Source organism: Dermacentor silvarum, chromosome 3 (genome assembly GCF_013339745.2).
Source record: "Dermacentor silvarum isolate Dsil-2018 chromosome 3, BIME_Dsil_1.4, whole genome shotgun sequence".
NCBI classification, from domain to species: Eukaryota; Metazoa; Arthropoda; class Arachnida; order Ixodida; family Ixodidae; genus Dermacentor; species Dermacentor silvarum.
Genome location: NC_051156.1, coordinates 148,612,978 through 148,632,865, shown reverse-complemented (window position 1 = coordinate 148,632,865; position 19,888 = coordinate 148,612,978). Strand labels below are relative to the sequence as shown.

General features: G+C 46.9%; 1 protein-coding gene across 1 annotated transcript in view; it reads right to left on the bottom strand.

The window, feature by feature from the left end:
- LOC119445895 (microprocessor complex subunit DGCR8) overlaps positions 1–19,888 on the bottom strand; it is a 58,647-nt gene that overhangs the window by 15,524 nt on the left and 23,235 nt on the right. Inside the window, exons 11-13 of the mRNA XM_037710194.2 lie at positions 15,457–15,557; positions 1,392–1,491; positions 189–245 (exon numbers count right to left, since the gene is read on the bottom strand). Of these exons, the coding sequence (XP_037566122.1) occupies positions 189–245; positions 1,392–1,491; positions 15,457–15,557 (258 nt within the window). The remainder of the gene's footprint in view (positions 1–188; positions 246–1,391; positions 1,492–15,456; positions 15,558–19,888) is intronic.

Here is a 19,888-nt window from a genome sequence, read left to right as displayed (position 1 = left end):
AATACACAGACCTTTGACGGGACCACAGTGCCAGTTACAATAAAGTGGAAGTTTGAATTAACGAGATTCGACCGTACTAACCTAGTGGTGCGACTTCTGTGACTCATCAATGTGAATGCGCCTAATGAGTGATAAAATAATTCCTTTGATAAGGGTCTTTCATCCTTCTCGCGTGATGCGCGACTCACCTGAAGAATAGCTTGTGATGCCCTTTGCTTCCCGTCTTTCTTGTTTCTACAAATGACCTAAAGGGAAGAAAGTGCAAGGAGACACTGCATAAAACTGTCAAAAATGACCAAGACCTCTGTGCAGATAAAGCTAATTGCATGTTGTTAGCGATCTCCTAAGGATGCCTCCAGTATTTCATGCACTCTTATTAGAGTAATAATTAATACTGTTTAAAACTTTACAGGCACAATGTCAGTACAAGGTTTGAAGAGCACATTTGAAAATGCATCAACTTCAGTTTTTTGCAATGCGCTACCTTTTGGACAGCACTTGCAAATTGCAAATCCTTTATAAAATGTTGAGCTGGCCTGTTGCTTGTGCATGCAATAGCCTTTTCTTTAATGTGGAAAAAAAGAGGTACGCCAAAGGTAGCACATCGCAAACTGAACGTGGCGTTTTCAAATGCGCTCTACGAAACCTTGCATTGACATTGTGGTCATAAAGTTAATATAATTTAAAACTGACCGAATCTTTACTACCTACTCTATTAATAAGGACACAAAAAGTACTGTGAGTTTCTCCAAGATGTTGCAAACAACGGTACAGTTGCTTTCATCTGCACAGAAGACAACACTTTATTTTAGAGCTTCCTCCATGCTAGCAGAGACTCTGTGTAAGGCAGGGGGAGAGAGACGCTTGCAAGTATTGGTCATGGCCATGAAACTGGGAGAGAGCCTCAAAAGCACCGTATGCTGGCAGCATTGGTAATCCATACATGAAATTACAGTGCAAAACTCACACAAGCTGAAAACCTCTTCTGCTGAGAGTACAGACCTACTTGCACCACCCCTTGCCTGGCCCCGAACGTTTCATTTAATTATTTCTCGGCTAACACTAAACACTTCTTAAAATAAAAATTCTTGTGGCAAAATGCCCCCCCCCCCCCCCCCCCCCCCCAGGATGGCACTTTAAAACATCCAGTGCAAAAAAAAAAAAAAAAAAAAAATTACCGACGGAGTTTTGTGAAGGGCTTTTTATAAACACTGCTATGACATAAATTATGATTGGGCTCTTTTTGCAGGGGCAGATTGGTTTTTGTTTACGGTACCTGTGCTGAATTTTTGCAAGCTCCTGCCAAACACTAGGATTCTTCTCAAAAACAAAGGTGGAGTGAGCAGTCCACAAATAAATTTAAAGCCGTGCCACATGATAACAGTACTTACACTAGCTGTGTGTTTGCCAACTGACATGATGAATTCATTTCGCTGGTGCTTCATGTTTTTCATCTCCTGCTTGATTTCTGTGTCACCCATGCCGTAGTTCCTGCATGAAAAAGGAGTTTGTGAGGCGATAAGACCTTTCCAAACAGCATTCAGTTGCTAAACCTACAATAGTAAAAATGATAATAAAAGTAGACACAACACAGGCATGCACCTTTTCTGAAGAACAACCGGCGCATAAATGCTGTGCTCGTGTTTTAATTAAGACTTCCTATGTGGTTGAGCATGTTTATTGCTTATAAACCCTATTCAACACAAAAATATTTCCTTGACTATCTCATGTAAATGTATTCAGGGGTGTGACAACTGAAATAGGATTTGGAGCAATTTTTGGAGCAGGTTCAGAAAAAGAAGCTGCATTTTAGAGCACCAACTCAAAACATTTACATCAACTTTTGCAATCCCAGCAAGGTGACAGAGCTACAGACCATTAAATTTCAATGCAATCATGCTTTAGCTTCAGTGGACAAGGTTCTGCAAAAGTGAATTCTGCAGAAACCCGCAAGGGATGCTGAATTCGTACCAACCTGCAGAACAAGTTGATCTGAATGCTAATAATATTTATAGGACCAAGCAAAGAAACAAAGCATAGAAGAAAAATGTTGGTGTAAAAACTACAAAACAATTTTTTTTATTTGTAGTACTCCAAAGTGCTCTTATACGCAAGTAGCACCTGACTAGTCTAGAGCATGACTAGCCCAAATTTATTTGTTTACCAAACAGTTCTTCCACCTGAGAAACATCTGACTACGCTAGATACATACTATAAGACAAAACCAAAGTGCTCTTACCATATGATTATAAGCTAACTAGCAACTTATACATGCCTAGTGCAGACGTCGTTGACATGACATCAATGCTATGCCCCCCCTTTTTTTTTTTACAATTTCTTTAAGAGTTCCCCAAGCTTTTTTATGTGTCTGCTCAAGGCTTTCATTTCTTTCATTAAAAGCACATGGCCACATTCTACTTTCCTCAGCACTAGTGAGCAATGGCTTGCAAGCCGCCACTTGGCATTCTAAAGCACTCCTTTCTGCTTCAATAGTGGGCTGTTCTGAAGCAGGCTCTTCTGTTGCCTTCCGCTTGCTTGTGCTTTCTTCAGCACTCATCCTTTGTGCATACTTCGCGCGAGACTGCTTCCCATTCCTCAAAAGGTCAAGGCTGAGAGGCACCTTAGTTGCATCAAGATCATAGCGCTGAAGGAAACTCTTAACATGGTGCATCCCACTAATGCTAGTAATGCTCAGCGAGCTCCATCTATCTAGAAGGTGGTTATTTTCACTGAAGCGTCGTTCTAGGTCAGCATTACCGTTGGGTAGAGAAAGAAGTGCTTTCATGAGCTTAGAAAGCAGGGGATACAGTACACACCCGTTACAACGGATCCGCATACAACATACTTTCGAATATAACGGGCTATTATTCTCACTTAGTTTGGTCTGCCTATACATCAATGCAACCAATGTCACTATTAACAGACCTGGCTGTAACAGACTACCGTAAAATTCCGAGCAAGCGCCCCACCCGTGCAAGCGCCCCCCCCCCCCCCCACCTGTCACCGCTCCGCGCCGACGTGCGGCAACAGTGGCCTGCCACATCCAGTTCACGAATAAAGTTTCCGTGGGTTTTTCTAAATAATATATATATATATATATGTTTTTTTGACCTTGCTGGTTTGAACAGAGCCAACTACGGTGACCTGATATGAAGGGCAAGACACGAGAGGGCAGGACCACCGTCATCATCCAAGCATCCAATCCAATCCAATTCAATCCTGCAGCCCGATTGCTACGCGCATGCTACGCGCCATTTGTTGTTTTATGTTTGCTGCGCCTGGTCAGCTATGCCCATGCATTCCTACACAGTGGCCAAGAAAGTCGAGGTCATTCAATGGCATTGTGAAAACGGAAAAAAACGTGCACCAGACGTCTCGACATTTCAAGCTCGACCGGAAGCGGATACGGGAATGGGAAAAGAATTTCGACAATTTGCTGCAGCAAAACTACGGGAAGGCAAAACTTCGACGGAAGCTGAGTAACGGCGCACCAGTATTTAGTGAATACGTGGACGATGCGCTCTTTGAGTTCTTCGAGCGTGAAAGAAGTGCAGGACATGCCGTTAGCAACCGGTTTCTTTCTGAAGAGGCCGTCAACATCGCCAGCAGCATGCAGTTGGGAAACTTCGTAGCTTCCAGCCATTATATAAATCGGTGGAAGCAGCGGTTCGGCGTTGCAATGCGCCGCGCTACAAACGAGAGCCAGAAGATGCCGGAGGAATTTTCGGAGGCAGCAAGTGCCTTTCGGTCTTCCGCAAACTCCCTGCGACGGCGGTACGGCTACACCTTGTACAACATGGCCAATATGGATCAGACGATGGTCCGAATAGACAACCCGGCCAACAGGACCAACAACGTGATCGGCGAAAGCACCATACGGATCGCTAACACAGGATGTGCCCGGCGAGGCTTCATGGTTTGCCTAGCTGCTTGCGCCACCGGTCACAAGCTCCCAGCCTTCATTATATTCAAGGAGCAAAGCGGGAAAATTCCAGCCAGGGCCTTTGCGAGCCTTCGCATACCAGGTGAGAATAATTTTATTTTATTGATGGGGGCGAGGAGTCACAATTTCGCCGAGTTCGTTCTATCACAATGCTGACTTTTTTTCCCACTCGCAGTAAATGTTCGTCTCACCGCCACAAAGAACGGGTGGATGACATCGGAGAAGATGCAAGGATGGCTGTCGAGAGTCTGGGGCCCAAATGTCGACGACGTGCGATGGTTATTGGTACTGGACCAAGCGCCCATTCACAAAACGCAAGCTGCGAAAAATGCCTTCGAGGAGTACGATACCGACGTGCTCTACGTGCCTGCAGGGTGCACGAGCATCTTGCAGCCTGCTGACGTTTATTTGAATAAGCCATTTAAATCCACCCTGCGGCGTTTGTGCGAGCAATATATGCGTGAGGAAGAGCAAACCCCAAAGGGAAACTTGAAGAAGCCGTCGCGGCAACAAGTGCTTGATTTTGTTGCCGAGGCGTGGGCCGCTGTACCCGACGAGACAGTGGCACGATCCTTCAAGGGGTGCGGCATTAGCAACGTACTCGATGGCTCGGAGGACGGCGACCTGCATAGCGGACTGGCAGATGTTGGAGCCGTGGTGCCAGAAGACCGGGCCGGACTTCAAGCGGAATGCTGCAATCTTTTCTTTGCGACTGACTCCGAGGAGTCTTTTGATGGTTTTGAAAGTGATTAAGATATATAACAAATCTTTGGCCTAAATAAAGTTCCATGCAATAAAATTTTAAATCCATGCACACTGCCTTTTTTTTTTCCTGGCGTGATAATTTCGTCGCCATCTTGAATTTTGGTGCCGTTCCGGGATAGCGCCCCCCCCCCCCCCCCTCACTTTGCCGGCAATTTCGACTTGCTTGGGGAGGGGGGGGGGGCGCGCTTGCTCGGAATTTTACGGTATCGGCTAAAACAGACAAATTCGGGGCAAATTTTGTCTAGGCATTGCAAATACCACATACATTGCCGTTGCAGTTCTTTCCGGCCACTTGCGGAATTTCCAAAAATGCTTTTTTTCTTAAAACACGAATACACTAGCAGCAAGCTTCCTGCAAAGGCGTGCAGCGCACATCCCAGCTGGCGAAGAGTTTTCGTGCCGCCCAGGCAAGCGGACCACCGCCGCCCACCGCTGTTGCCTCAGTGCTGAACAAGCACCGAAGGTGCCGCTAGGCCTAACCAGCTTCGAAAGCGAAGCCATTGCATACGGTTCTCAAACCCAACCGTCGACAATTGCGAAATGCACCATTTTGGGAACGCTTTATTTCTCATTGCATCAATTTGCACAAAAAATAAGATATGCTGCTATTCATGGTGTCCTGACTGCGAGGCGCGTGATGCAGTCGAGCTGTCTCGCATGCAGTGCAGCGACGGCCAGACACAGGCTCTGAGTTGAACTTGCCTTGTACCTCTGCTCTCGTTCATGCTACATGCTACAGATTTGACAGTGGTATTCGCTTGTCATGAAAGATAAAACTAAGAAATCGATTTATATACTATCGGCTGAGTGATTGCGAACTTTTGCGGCTAGTCTGGGCATTTTGGCGCAGCTTGATGCTGATATATGCATTTGTATCAAAATGCTGCAATTGGCACAGCTGTTGCACCATTGAGTATAAGAGCATCATTATCTTATAATGAATTCCACTAATTTTGCTTGACTGAGAGGTGCTCAGAGCTTCAAAACGGGTCTATGGGATATTAATAACCAAAGTATGTACAGTGGAATCTCGATGATACGATCACGGCTAATACGAATTTCCGGATGATACAAATTTTTCTGTGGTCCCTGGTCGAGCCCCATTACTTTGCAACGTGCTAGAGAACGGTTGTTACGAATCAATTTTCGACCCGCGTCGGTTGATACGAATAAACGCCGCCCCACCGATGGCCGCAAAAGAGAACAGCGCGCAGTCACGCGCTTTCTCCTTTTCTCTTTTGGTGCCGAGGCACGGACGCGGCGCCGGACAGCGCAGAGGCCGCGACTGAGCGTGAAGAGTTTGAAGCGGGCCATGCTTTTGTTGCTTTGCGCGACCGCCGCAGCGAGCGACGGTTCGTGCGGTCTATCACTTTAACAGAAACTGAGCAGCGTAAGCACAGCACATACAAAGGTCAGAGCCGTGTGTAGATCGCTTTCAAGATGTGGTGCGCGCAACAACACCGACAGCCGGCACAGGCACAAAGTACAAGAACGCATTTGTTGGCAGAGTAGAAGCCGCCCCCCTCCCTCCCGCGCTGCCTTCCCACTTTGCTCCTTTCGCGTGGGAGATTGCGTCGCCAGTTACCCTTGTGCCCGGTTGCAAGATATGCATTTGATACCGCAGCACAGCGTCGCCCCCCCCCCCCCCCCCCTCCCTCCCATACCCCCACGGCCTTTCGCGCAACGGTCGCGTTTGCTCTCCGCTGTGCGTTCGCTCTCTGTGAAGGCGCGCGTCCCCCGCACGCTTTCACTCGCACATACGGTGCGCGGCGACAATTAATTTTTATCGCCCTTGGACCCGTGCTCCACGTCTCATGCTCCTCCTCCGCATTTCCCTCGTTGATCTCTTCTCCCATCGGTGGGCACACCTCGTTGAGAAGCGTGCTCGCTACCGCCCTTGTCGGCGAGATTTTCCCGCGGAAGCCGTATTATAACCGGTATTTCATCTCACGCGGCTGCACTGTAAGCGGTACGCGTATACATGGAGTCCTATGGGAGGGTAAATGGGAGTCGGAAAAGGCCGCGTTGTAGCCAGTTCTGCACTATAAACGGTGACGTTATAAGTGGTCTATACTGTAAATGCTTTTTACGTGCGTATGCCTGAGTGAGTTCACCTCTGACTTTCTAATTTAGCTAGCTTTATTTGCGTTTCGATGATACGAATTTCGGCTAATACGAATATTTTTCTTGACCCCGTGAGGTTCGTATCATCGAGATTCCACTGTACCAAGTAATCAATGTTTTCAACTGCAGTGTGCACAACACCGAGCCATGACATCGCCAGTGAGAAAACCGTTTGCTCTCTTGCCTACAGGACTTTGTTTCCAGTTGTCTGATCGTCTCGCTGATGAGAGGGCTCGTCGAGGCATCCCGTGGCGGCTGCAGTATCTACGCCACGCAGCATGCCAGTGTGATCTCACAGGCCACACTCAGCACACGCAGCTACTCGCAACTGACTTGCGCAGACTGGAAGTGCAAAGATTAAATACCTTTTTTTGTCATCTCAAAATTAGCAATTATAGTACAGTAAAACCTTGTTAATTCAGATTACACAGGGCCGAAAGAAATGTCCGAATTAACCAAATGTTGAATTATCGAACTTATCCAGAAAACAATAAGCAAATGCTTACTACGTCAATATGCTTTTATTTAGTGAATGAATGAGCAAATCTTGTTGATATTTTGCACAAAAGCAGAGTGGAGGCTGAAATTCTCGTCATCTCGTGACTCATTGGCTCTCGCAGTGGCGATCGAGGCCTTGCGGCTTCCTTCCCAGCATGGCCGCGGCGCGCGCCTACATCTACAACACGTTTTGCACTACCGCACGCACATCCCGATTATGTTTTATTGCGATAGCAATTATATGGACACTTCAACCGGATTTCTGCCGTCGGCGTTGCCGTGAGGTTCCGTATAGATAAAATCTTCACCGCACGCCGTATGCCCGAGCGGAAGCGTGCGGGGACGCACGCTATCACGTAGAGCGAACGCACTCGATCTCCCACGCGCAAGCAAGGAAGCGTGCCGGAAGGAGCGGGGGGGGGCACTTCTACTCTGCCAACAACTGCGCTTATCGCTCGCCCGCATCGTCTCTTATCTCCACACAGCTCTGACCTTTGTATGCACTGTGCATTCGCAGCTCAGTTTCCGTTGAAGCGATAGACCGCACGTACCTTCGCCCGCTGCGGCGTGTGCGCTTGCTGCCAGCGTTTTGACAGTCGTTGTCTGCAGTCATTTAGTGTGATCTATTGATGTTTGTTTGTGCGCGCTCACACCACACTTGTTCATTCAGTTAGTAATAGTCGGGCCACATTTTCCAACGCACGCTACACATGCAATGCTGCCCGGATCGGCAGTGCAGCACTACAGGTGTGTCCTCTTCGCACGCGCTGCCCACGGGAAGCGCTTCTCATCAACACCACCGTTTCACACGCGCCTTCTCGTGGTCATCGAGTCTCTCTTCATGGCGGTCTACTTACGCCGCAGCACACCTGCTTACTTAATCAGCTCATGTTTAGTACAATTCATATTGCTACCAAAGCCGCTCATCTTACTTCGTATGACATTGCTGTGTTGCTATTGCATTCATTGCTTCGCCCTTAGGGCGAAACTGTGACATTTTTTGCCAGTGAGCTGATTGCCAACAGATCGTCCGTCCATCGCGATGTAGCCGAGGCTCGTCATCCTCGACAAGTTTGCACCGAGAAAAAACGAAACAATCACTGCGAAGAAAACTGCGGCCGCTATCAACGTGATTATGAACGGCAACTTTACAGTGCTGAAAGCATATGGCCGACGAATGCACCAACTTGGAACGAAACTACCGTTCGATGCAACAACTGCGAACGAAACCGCAGTCACTATCGATGCGATCATGGATAGAGATTACGCAGTTTTTTAGGCACGCGGCTGTTAAAACGATCGAGACCAGTGACTGCTTCGAACATGAACGGTTTATTGAAGAAGTGAAGTGGCGCGCGCTTGCGCCAAGGAGCCGTTCTCTTGCTCTTCGTCTTCGAGTATCTTGATGATGATATTTTACAAGCTCCCGCCCGCCCAACTGGCACAGAGAGTGGCTTTGGCGGGCTATTTGAAATACTCTTCAAGAGGGTAGATGTTGTTCACGGATCTTCTGAGAAACTCTTTGTTGCCTGTCCGAAGTAAGCAAGCTCTTGTTGCTCCGTCGCGTCCAGGGTAAGTTTTTTCAATTCGGCCCATTTTCCAAAATGTCCTTGGACCCCGGTCTTCGATTAAAACCACATCGCCTTGGGACAATGGTTTCGCTTGTCGTGTCTTGGCTTTGACAATAGCTCCTATTTCCGTGAGATATTCGTGATGCCATCTTTTCCACCAAGCTTTCACTAGTTTGCATCTACTTCGCCATGCTTCTTCAATGTCTCCGTTGTATAGTCTTGTTTGTCCGTCTTGAAGCTGTTGGCGACCGCCTATGATGTCTGCAGGAGTTATTGGCATGGGCTCATTAGGTTCACCATACACGTAAGTTAACGGTCGATTGTTGAGCGCTCCTTCAACTTCTGCTACAATTGTGCGTAGCTCCTCCACTGAAGTTGTTTTTCTTGAGATTATTTTTCGCATCGATGTCTTTAGGCTCCGTATGAGGCGTTCGTAGAATCCTCCCCACCACGGGGCGCACTCGGCTATTGTTTTCCATTGTATTTGGCGTATACTGCAGTAATCCTTCACCAGTTCGTGCCCAACATCGTCAAGCTTTCCGTTAATTTCCTTCTCGGCCTTTGTAAAGGTCCTGGCGTTGTCCGAGTAGATTATGACAGGTATACCAGGTCGTGCGGTGAATCGCCGGAAAGCTTGTAAAAAACTGGACGTCGACATGTCGTTGGTCATCTCCAAGTGTACTCCTCTCGTTACCGCGCAGGTGAAAATTACTACGTATTGTTTCACAATCTCGTCTTTGCTTTTCGCGTAAAGTGTTCCGGTGAAGTCAACTCCTGTGACTTGAAATGGCCCCGATTCGTTGACTCTGTCCGCAGGGAGTGGAGGCATAGTTTGAGTGGCTGGTCTTGTGTTATGCCTCTTGCATACTATGCATTTGTTTAAAACTCTTTTTACAGCTTGGCGACCTTGCAATATCCAAAACTTAGCCCGTAGTTGCGCTAGCGTGGCTTGAACTCCGCCGTGCAATATTATTTTATGAACGTGACGTATCAGTAGTTCCGTGAAATACTCGTCCTTTGGAAGTACGATGACGTGCCGGTTTGATTCTTGGCTGTAGTGCAAGCGTCCTTTCTGTCTTATGAGTCCTTTGTCGTCATAGTATACTTCTTGTCCATTTATATTAAAGGGTTTAGTGCTTGACTTAGCACCGCCACTTGTCTTCCTGAGTAGTACTTGTGTTTGTCGTATCCAATAGGTCTCTGCAGTTATAATCTCTTTTCCTGTTAACGGCCCCTCGTGATGTTCTTTTCTTGCGTTGTTTATGAATCTGAATATCCATGCCGTTACTCTTAGAAGTCGCCCGTATGATGAATAATTTTTTATTTCCAAGATTGGTTCATTCTCTGTTGATGCTGTGCAGGTTTGACATTGATCTTCGTGTTGATCGTCCATCTGTATATTCATGCGCATCACGCTTGCTCTTTCCGGCTCCACGGAGGTAACCCATTCGGGTCCATGCCACCACATTTTGGAGTTCATTAACGTCTTTGCGCTGATACCCCGTGTGAGTAGATCTGCCGGATTGTCTTCACCTTGAATGAACGACCAGCTCGTTTGCAGTGTCTTCTCTCTTATTTCTGCGACTCTGTTGGTAACAAATGGATCCCTTTTGCTTGTTCCTTTGATCCAATGAAGTACAATCATTGAGTCGGTCCAGCAGGCAGCTTCTTGAATTCTTTCGGTGAAGTGACTTTTGATGTAGTCGCTTAGTCTTGATGCTATCACCGCTGCCATTAGCTCAAGTCTTGCTAAACTTAGCTCTTTGATTGGAGCTACACGGCTTTTCGCTGTCAGTAGCCTTGACTCTTTTGTTCCATCGTTGTACACTAGTACCAAGTATGCTGCAGCTCCGTATGCTGTTGGACTCGCGTCTGCAAACACATGCAGCTTGTATGCTTGTACTGCTTGATCCTTACTTGCGTAGCATCGCTGAATTTCTAGAGCTCGCAGCTCCTCCGCTTCGGACATCAGGTCTCTCCACTTGTCGCATTCTTCTTTAGGGAGCGGGTCATCCCAAGTGACGTCCGTTTTCCACAGTCGTTGAAAGCCTATTTTTGCGCGTATCGTAAAAGGTGACAGCAGACCAAGCGGATCAAATATTCTTGCTGCTGCTTGCAATACTGTCCTCTTGGTTAAGCACGTGGTTGCTGGTAAGGGCGCCCATTTGTCCACAGGGAAGGATATCACGTCTTCTGAGTGCTTCCATATCATGCCAAGAAGCATTGTGTATCCTTTCGATCGAATCTCCATGTGAGCGTAGTCCTTTTCGTTTTAATCTATTATTTTGTGTAATCTCTCTTCATTCGATGTCCATTTTCTCAGGTTCATCGCCGCCTCTTTGAACACTTGTTTTGCCTCTTTGTACAGCTTGACAGCTCCGTCAAACGTTGCTGCTCCTGTGATTACATCATCCACGTAAATCGCTTTCTGTAGTTTTTCTGTTGTATCTGGAAATCGCTCAGCCACTTCTTTCAAATGGTGCTTGATTGTAGCTGCCAGAAGAAACGTGCTCGGTGTTGTACCAAAAGTAACTCTAGTCATGCGCCAGGTTTGTACTTCATTCAGCAGCCTACCGTCAGCGTCGTGCTTCCACCACAGAAATCTCATGGCATCTCTGTCCTCTTCATGGATTGAAATTTGTAGGAATGCCTTCTCCACGTCTCCTACTAGGGCCACCTTTTCATTTCGAAAGTTGATTAACAGCGAAAGCATGTCTTCGTTTAAATTAGGTCCTGCCTCCAGATTGTCGTTTAATGACATACCTTGCTGCGTGTGTGAAGAGGCGTCGAATACTACACGAACTTTAGTCGTCGCTCGGTCCTCTCGAATAACCGCATGATGTGGCATATAGTAACACAACGTAGTCAGTGGTTCTTCGGATTCCTGAACCTCTTCCGCGACTCCCGAGGTCATATATTCTGAGATAGCTTGATCGTAGCGACACAGCATTTCTTCGTTTTTCTTTAACCTTTTCGTCAGTTGGAGGAGTCTTTTCAGTGCATTGTCTTTGTTGATTTCCAAGTTGACGTTTTCTGTCCAGGGCAAGCTGACTTGATAACGACCGTTTAGTTGTACTATCTTATTCTCGAATTCTTCTACAATTTCTGCTTCTGTAGTAGTGCAACTATGTTGTTTGATTCCCATTGATTCCAAGCTCCAAAACCTCTGTAGCTCTTGCTGTAGTTTTGTTTCCGCAGCTTCAACCTTCAGAACCATGACTGCTTGATTTTGGGCTTGAGTTAATTGTGTTTTAGTTTGCTCCGATGGGCCTTGCAGTACCCAACCCAGTATTGTCTCGACAGCCATCAATCTGCTTTCGATTTTTTGTGTTCTGCCAGTGACGAACTCCCAGTAATAATCTGAGCCGATGAGCAGCCCTATAGCATCTGTTGCCGTAGTCGCGGTTTTGTCATCTGCCACTTGTAGCTTTAGTTGATTCATTTTCTCGTTGAGTTTGTGATTTGGAGCAGGTAGACAACTGTGTGAGATGACGTCGACTTGTAGAGCTTCGATCACCGTGGCTGACTTGTTTTCTCGCGTCGCTATAGTTACTTGCACCACATTCATTTGTTTGAATTTTTCGTCTCCTCCGAACGAACCAATTGTCAGCCTTTCCTTTCGTATTATCTTCGCACCTATTTCTTTTGCTAATCCAGCTTCAATAAATGTCCGCTGGCTTCCGCTGTCCAATAACAATCGGCAATGTCGGCCACCTTTTCGCCATCTATCCAAGCTACAGCTGTCTGCAAAAGCACAAAGTTTTGCTTTAGATTCTCAGTTGCATGTAGAGTAGACGTCTTCGCTTCCGCTTGCTTTGTTGTGACCTGATCTGCCTTTTCTTGCCTCACCGTTCTACACACTGATGTAGCATGTCGTCCTTTGCATTGCTTGCATATAACTCTTGCTCTACAAATACGTGCGGTGTGTTTTGGCCGGGTGCATCTGAAACATGCTCTATTCTCGGTTAGAATGGCCTTTTTTTCCGTCATAGGAATGTTCCTACGACAGTCCTCAGTTGCGTGGTTGTTCTGCTTGCAGAACAGGCAGCTTCTGTTTTCCGAGCTATAAAAGCTGGAAGTTGTTCTAAGCTGTCTGCTGTTATCCCTTGTCTTCTCAGTTATCCTCTCCTGTTCACGCTGTGTTTCTTCCCGAAACGATATTTGCTCTCGCAGAAATGACATAAGCCTGTTCAGCTTTTCCTCGCATTCTTTTCCTGTTGTGCTGATTTGTGCGCTAGCTTCCATGTTTGAGCTGTTTCTCATTGCTTCTTTTGACTTGAACTGCAGGGATAACTCCGGTGGAATTGCTCTTTTCAACGCTGTTAATAACATTGGCGCGAAACTCTCGGTCTCCACCTTCAATGATTTGAGTGCCAATGTGTTGACCTGCACTCTGTTCACTAGCTTGCGTAGTTCATCAGTTTCTTGCGCCGATTTTACTTTCTCTAGGCTCAATAGCTCGGTCATGTGCAGCTCCACTGATTGTTCACGATTTCCGAACGTTGTTTGCAGAATTTTTATCGCTTCATCATAATTTTCTTCTGCAGAGTACTGAAGCCCTTCTATCGCAGACGCTGCCTTTCCGGTTAGAGATGCTAATAAATAATTGAACTTTTGTCCCTTGCTCATGTTAGGTCTGAGGTGAACTGCTGACTCGTATTGAGCCCAGAAGCGGTTCCACTCCAAAGCTCTTCCGCCAAACTTTGTCATTTCTAGCTTAGGTAGTTTACTAGTTCCTTTGCGTCTTGTTCTGTACTTGATGCGGCCTGCCTTGTTCCGTTATTTAAATCCACCTGTGCAGGCTCTCTCATTCTGAACTCTATGGTAGACAAAATCTTCGTTATTTTCATGTCATACTCTATTATTCTCTCGAATTCAGCTTCGGCAGTGTCTTCAGTTAAAAATTTCTCCATTTGTTCGTTGGCGCTCTTGAGGCTTTCGCTTATTCCCTTAATCTGCGCGTGCGTTGAGATCAACTCTTCTCTGTTAGCGCCTTCATTGATTTGTTGTTCTGCTGAGTTGATGAGCTGCGTTATCTGTGAGCGAAGCGCTTTCCTCTTCTTCGTTATTACTTCTTTGCTCATTGCTAGGCGGTAAAATGACCTCTTACTTGTCAGTCAGCCGTTCCGGTGCTTTTGGTTTTCACTTCGGTCTCGTCGCTCGATCCAGGTTGATTCGCTGCTCCACCGCCGTTTTCTTCTCTGCTGCTTCTTTGCAGGTTCACCTTCTTGTGGGCGGGGAGGTAGTAATCCTGGTCACGGCACCATTGTTAAAACGATCGAGACCAGTGACTGCTTCGAACATGAACGGTTTATTGAAGAAGTGAAGTGGCGCGCGCTTGCGCCAAGGAGCCGTTCTCTTGCTCTTCGTCTTCGAGTATCTTGATGATGATATTTTACAGCGGCCGACACGCGTATCGAGTCAAAACGAAACTACTGTTTGCCACAACCGCTGCGGAAGAAACCACGGCTGCTATTGACGCGATTATGCGATGGCGACTACGCAATCATGAAAGCCCGCGGGCAATGCGGTTTATGCACTGCGGTAACGCAGGAATAAAAGCTTTAAAGGCACAAATAGGCACGAAGCATTCCGGCGTTGCTGTCATACACGTACAATTGACTATGGTGATGTGGACGCCGCCGCCTCGTTTCGGTTGGACACTAGTGTCGTTTTTTTCCCCTTTGCGATGCACATTTGCGGTGCTTCTCACTCGCCGAGCTCCGAAAGTTGTCCGAATTAACCGATGTGAGGCCAAATACGTCCGAATTATCCAATTTTCCGAATTAACGTAGGTCGAATTAACAAGGTTTTACTGTATAACTGAGAATGTTCTTGTGATCATGAAATGAGCCAATAACTGTTGGTGGACTTGGCTGCTTGTGACGCAGCTGCATGATGACATTGAAAAGGCGAGAGCAAGCGATGTTCCACCATTTTTGACATGAGAGTGCAATATTTGGCTCGCATGTTCACAGGAGCCTTGTTTACAGATTGGCAAAATTTTCATATTATGTTCAAAAAGTGCTTCAGGGCCCCTAATTTCTAATGATGGCATCAACTCATATCACATGCCATGTGTTTAAAGTCTAGGAGCAGACCTACTGAAGGTATGCTTTTACAGACCTACTGAAGGTATGAGTTAACAGCCCACACCATCCTGTAGTGGCTACCTAGCAATGTTTGCCTTGAAATTGGGGGGGGGGGGGTCTTACAGTGAGTATGTACAGTGGCTTGATTAGCCTAACTGCTACAGCAGGGCTAGAAGATCCTGCTCAGTGCTGTTCTGCTCGGATTTGCTCTGACAGCGCTCCATGTTTGTGACAGAAATACAGCTTTTTGGCTGGAATAAGGACTTTAAGGGCAAGCCAAAACAAACAGCCTGGCACAGGCATCCCTACCCTGTGTTTTCCAAAGAATTTCAAAATTTTTCCAGGTGCTCAGAAGTTCTCACAATTCAAAGGTTTTTCTGCTTTCCAGGTTGTTAGACACCCTGGCAACTACCTTAAATGCTACCTTTAAATATAATGAAAAGAGACAAAGATGTATGGCTACCGTTTGAGGCATTCCAGAAGAATCTGGTAAGGAGAGAGCTGCCCAGTCTTCGCACAAAGCTCATTCACACGGGGATCTTCCACTCTGATTTCGTCAAAGAACTGCAAAGAGGAAAAAAATACAAAGCTATTACTACTTGGCACCTCACATAACAAAAGCACAGTTAGCAAATGACCCAAAGCCATTAACGCAGGCTTACCTTAAGACGTTATTAGCACAGGTGAATATTTGTATATAACACAAAACAAACAGCATGAACACAACAAACTTTGAAGCGAGCTTGCCATAAAATCACACGCACATGCTCAGCATGTTATCGATATTCAGGTTAATGAGATTGGGTAAAAACACAAAAGCATGAGATTATGCTTTTATCAACTGCCGCTTTGTTTGCAACACATGGTTGCAATACAGTAAAACATCGTTAATTAGACCCTTGTTCATTCGGACTTGTCCTCTGGTCCCGGCCAGCATATGCATTATTCAATGCAATCAAACTCTCTTTAATTCAAACTTATTTGGTCGCACATCGGTTAATTTGGACAACTTTCAGAGCATGGCAAGCGAGGAGCGCCGCAAAAGAACAAGAACGGTGCTAGAGTCCAACCGAAACGAAGCGGCATAGTCCGCATTGCCGTAGTCATCAGCTGAAATCGTACGTGAATGACAGCAACGCCGGAACGCTTCGTGCCTATTTGTGTCTTTAAAGCCTATATTCTTGCGTTTACCGCCGCGCATAACACCAAATTGGCCGCGGGCTTTCTTAATTGCGTAGTCGTCATGGTGGTTGCGGCAAACAGTAGTTTCGTTTTTACTCGGTGCGCGCGTCGGCTGCGTGCCTAAAAAACTGTGTAGTAACCATAGATGATTGCATAGATAGCGACTGCGGTTTCGTCTGCAGTGTTGTAGTTTCGTTCAGACTCTGTGCGTGCGTCGGGCACGTGCCTTCATCACCACAAAGTCGCTGTTCAGCGGCCGCAGTTTTCTCCGCAGCGCTTGCGGCAAACAGTTGTTTCGTTTTGACTCAGTGCAATGCTGTTGAGATTGAAGAGCACCGGCTACATCGCGATTATGTTTGCACCAGCTCACTGGCGAAAACCTAATCGGGATGTCCGCACGATAGTAGAAAGCGTGTTGCAAATAAATGAAGGCGCACGCCGCGGCCGTGCTGCGAAGAAAGTCGCGTGGCCTAGATCACTGCTGCAAGAGCCAATGAGTCACGAGTTGATAAGAATTTCAGCTTCCGCTCTGCTTTTGTGCAATATAGCAACAGGAGTTGCTCACACATTTACTAAATAAAAGCGCGTTGACGTAGTAAGCATTTGTTTATTGTTTTCTGGGTACCCTCTATAATTCCCTCTATAAGTCCCGTGAAATCCAAATTAACGAGGTTTTACTCTAGTGCTTCCAGAAACGTGATGACAATAGACAGCTTGGAATCAAATGGTTGTGCTGTTACTGCCTTTAGTCCAAGTTAGAAACACACACTGAAAAAGTATAGGTGGGCGAACATAAAATTTATTTTAATACGAATTGAATATGAATAGTAAGTATTGACTATTGAATAGTCGAATGCAGATGCATATATTTATAGCAGGAACGTCTATTTCTGTATAATTGGGTACCACGCTTGTACAGAATAGTGGAAAAGAGACATTCAACTATCACGAACAATTAGAATCAGTTACACAAAATCGCCAATTGTCAATAAAAGGACTCCACAAATAGCCCCTCAACAACTTTAGAGACTTGTTGTAAACAAGCTTTCCAAAAACTAAATAAATGGTCGTCGAAAAAGATAAGACATTATGAAAAAAGAAAAGAAAAGCTGCTGAAGGACTATTGTGCCGTAGACACATGTAAAATGGCCCGCACCGCGGAAAACATCACTGGTTGTAGCAGAACAAACAGAACTGCTACATGACTAGACTGCAAAAAACACTAAATTACAGACTACAAGCAAAATTCGCAGATTGCCATGACTTCTGCCACGAAACGAAAAACAAGGCTTGTATTACCCATTTTGTTTTTGCATTGTTTCGAAAACTTTTTTCGTTGTTTTAATTTTGATAATTTGCGATACTTGGCTTAGCAGATAGAGCACAGTAACCAGAGTAACCAGAGGTTAGTTTCGATAACTGAAAAAAAAAAAAAAAAACAATTAGTTCATTTTTAAATACAGATCGTCGGTGCATAATATTCAATTCATCTTCGACACATTGAATATTTGCCCACCCCTAGGAAAAAAAAAAAAAGCCAGCAGATCCCATGCCCTGTGGGAATACATGTTATGCGAAGCAGTGTGCGGGAGCCTACCACGTTAACGAAACGACCATGAGAACGCCAAGACGTAGGCGGCTCTTTGATGACTTACATAACACGCATGACATGAGTCCTCAGGAGTCCGTTTAGCTATACCCATGAGACCTTAAGGCGAAAGCCTTAGCCATGCTCATGACTGTGACTTCCACCACCATCCTTTAGTGCAGGGGTTCTCAAGCATGTTCATTCCAGGGAACCCTGCTAAGCTCCATGAAGCGCCAAGGAACCCCCCCCCCCCCCCAGAATTAACCGAATTAAAATGTCCTAATTAACCAAATGTTGAATTATTGAGGGTATCAAGAAAACAATAAACAAATGCTTTTAACTACGTCAACACGCTTTTTTTACTCAATGCATCAGCCAATCCTGTCTATTTACAGTATAGACCACTTATAACGTAACCGCTTATAGTGCAGGACCGGATATAGTGCGGTCTTTTCAGACTCCCGTTAATTTTCCCATAGCACTCACTCCATGTATACACATATCGCTTATAGTGCAGTTGCGGGAAACGAAATACCAGTTACAGTGCGGCTGCCTGGGAGTACGGAAGTCGGCGGAGACGGCGAACGCTCCCCTCAAACGGGCGCCCCAAGGATTGCTCGAGGAAGAAATAGACGAAGTGGAGGAGAAGGGCACGTGGTGCGAACGAACAGCCAGTGAGGTTGTAACCAGAATCTTGAGCGCGAGTCGTGAAATATCACGGCGCGCATAGCGAGCGAGGGCCACGAAACGGCCAACGCTCGCTTCACGATAACCGCAGTAAACGAAACTTCAGCGAGCGAGCGGGCGGCACCGGCACAGCACGGCGAAGGGCGCATGCGGAGACCGTGGAATGTGAGGGAGGAGGGCGGCAGGGAAGCGGATTTCGCCTCGGCAACTCCGCCGCTTCGGTGGCTCCCCTCGCCCTCCCTCGTAGCTCCCTCACTTTCGACTGTCACCGTGCGCGCCCGCCGCCGTGCAGGCGCCGCTGCTACAGCCTAAAGTCCCTATATAAGAAAAGTACCGCCATCCTTTGATAAACGCCGCTTCTCTCTCTCTCTCTCCTGTATCTCCGATTGGACGATGATAGCGCGCGCTTTTCACTTCTTTATATTTTCTTTTTTTCCGCCTCAGAGCCATAAGTCCTCTGCGCAGCTGCAGTCGCCGGCGGCGGCGGCGCGCGCCCGGCCTGAAAGCTTCAACGTGGACTTTCTAGGTGCGCCACCGTCGACTTGGCTTTCGCAAGCAAAAAGTAAAGAAAAAAGCAAGCGCTTTAGGAGAGGAGGCGGCGGAGGAAAGAGTAGATGGCGGTACTTTTCTTATATAGGGACTTTACTACAGCTGGCCCTCTGTTCCAACGGCGGCGGCTAGAAACATGGTACGCGCGAGCGCGGCGCAGCGTGGCGCCAGCGGTCGAGCACTGTGCGTAGGCGCAAATAGAAATACGCGGCCCGGCGCCAGCTCCCCGAAGTTTCATTTGCTGCCGTTATCGGGAAGCGGGCGTTTGCCGGCATGGGTAGTTTCGTTGGCCGGCCTGAGGCAGCGCCGCTGCTTCCCTCTGTGCCGTAGCCGCAGCGTGCAAGGTCAACATGTGACTAGAAAGTAGAGGAAGCATAAAGGAGAAAGAAGGGTTCACTGCCAGTTTTCTACGAGTGGCTACGGTAGCGTGGCTGAGACGTCGGCACGTACACGCATGTTCCGGGGCAACGCAGAATCGGCGACCTTGCCATTTGAGAGAGGGTGAAATTTCCGCCGCGTTTTTTTCTTCTCTCTCTCTCTCTTTTTTTCCTTCGCGCGCGACATTGAGGGGTTTCTCCTAAGCTTTTACTCTATGGCGGTGCAGGAGCAATGCCGGTCAGAGGCGCCGCCGCACGTGATTTGGTTCGAATTAACGAGATTTGTACATTGAATGCAAACGTTCTAGCCGCATTCCTCGACTGTCGCATACGCGTGGCGGCTCAGTGCACATGTTTTGCATATGTGCGGGCCTTGAAAATTGTTGCTTTGGTTATAGTGCGGTACCGCTTATAGTGCAGATATTCGCGACTCCGGCGACTTACGTTATAAGCGGTCTACACTGTATTTAGCATAAGACCAGTGCGGAAGCTGAAATTCTTGTCATCTCATG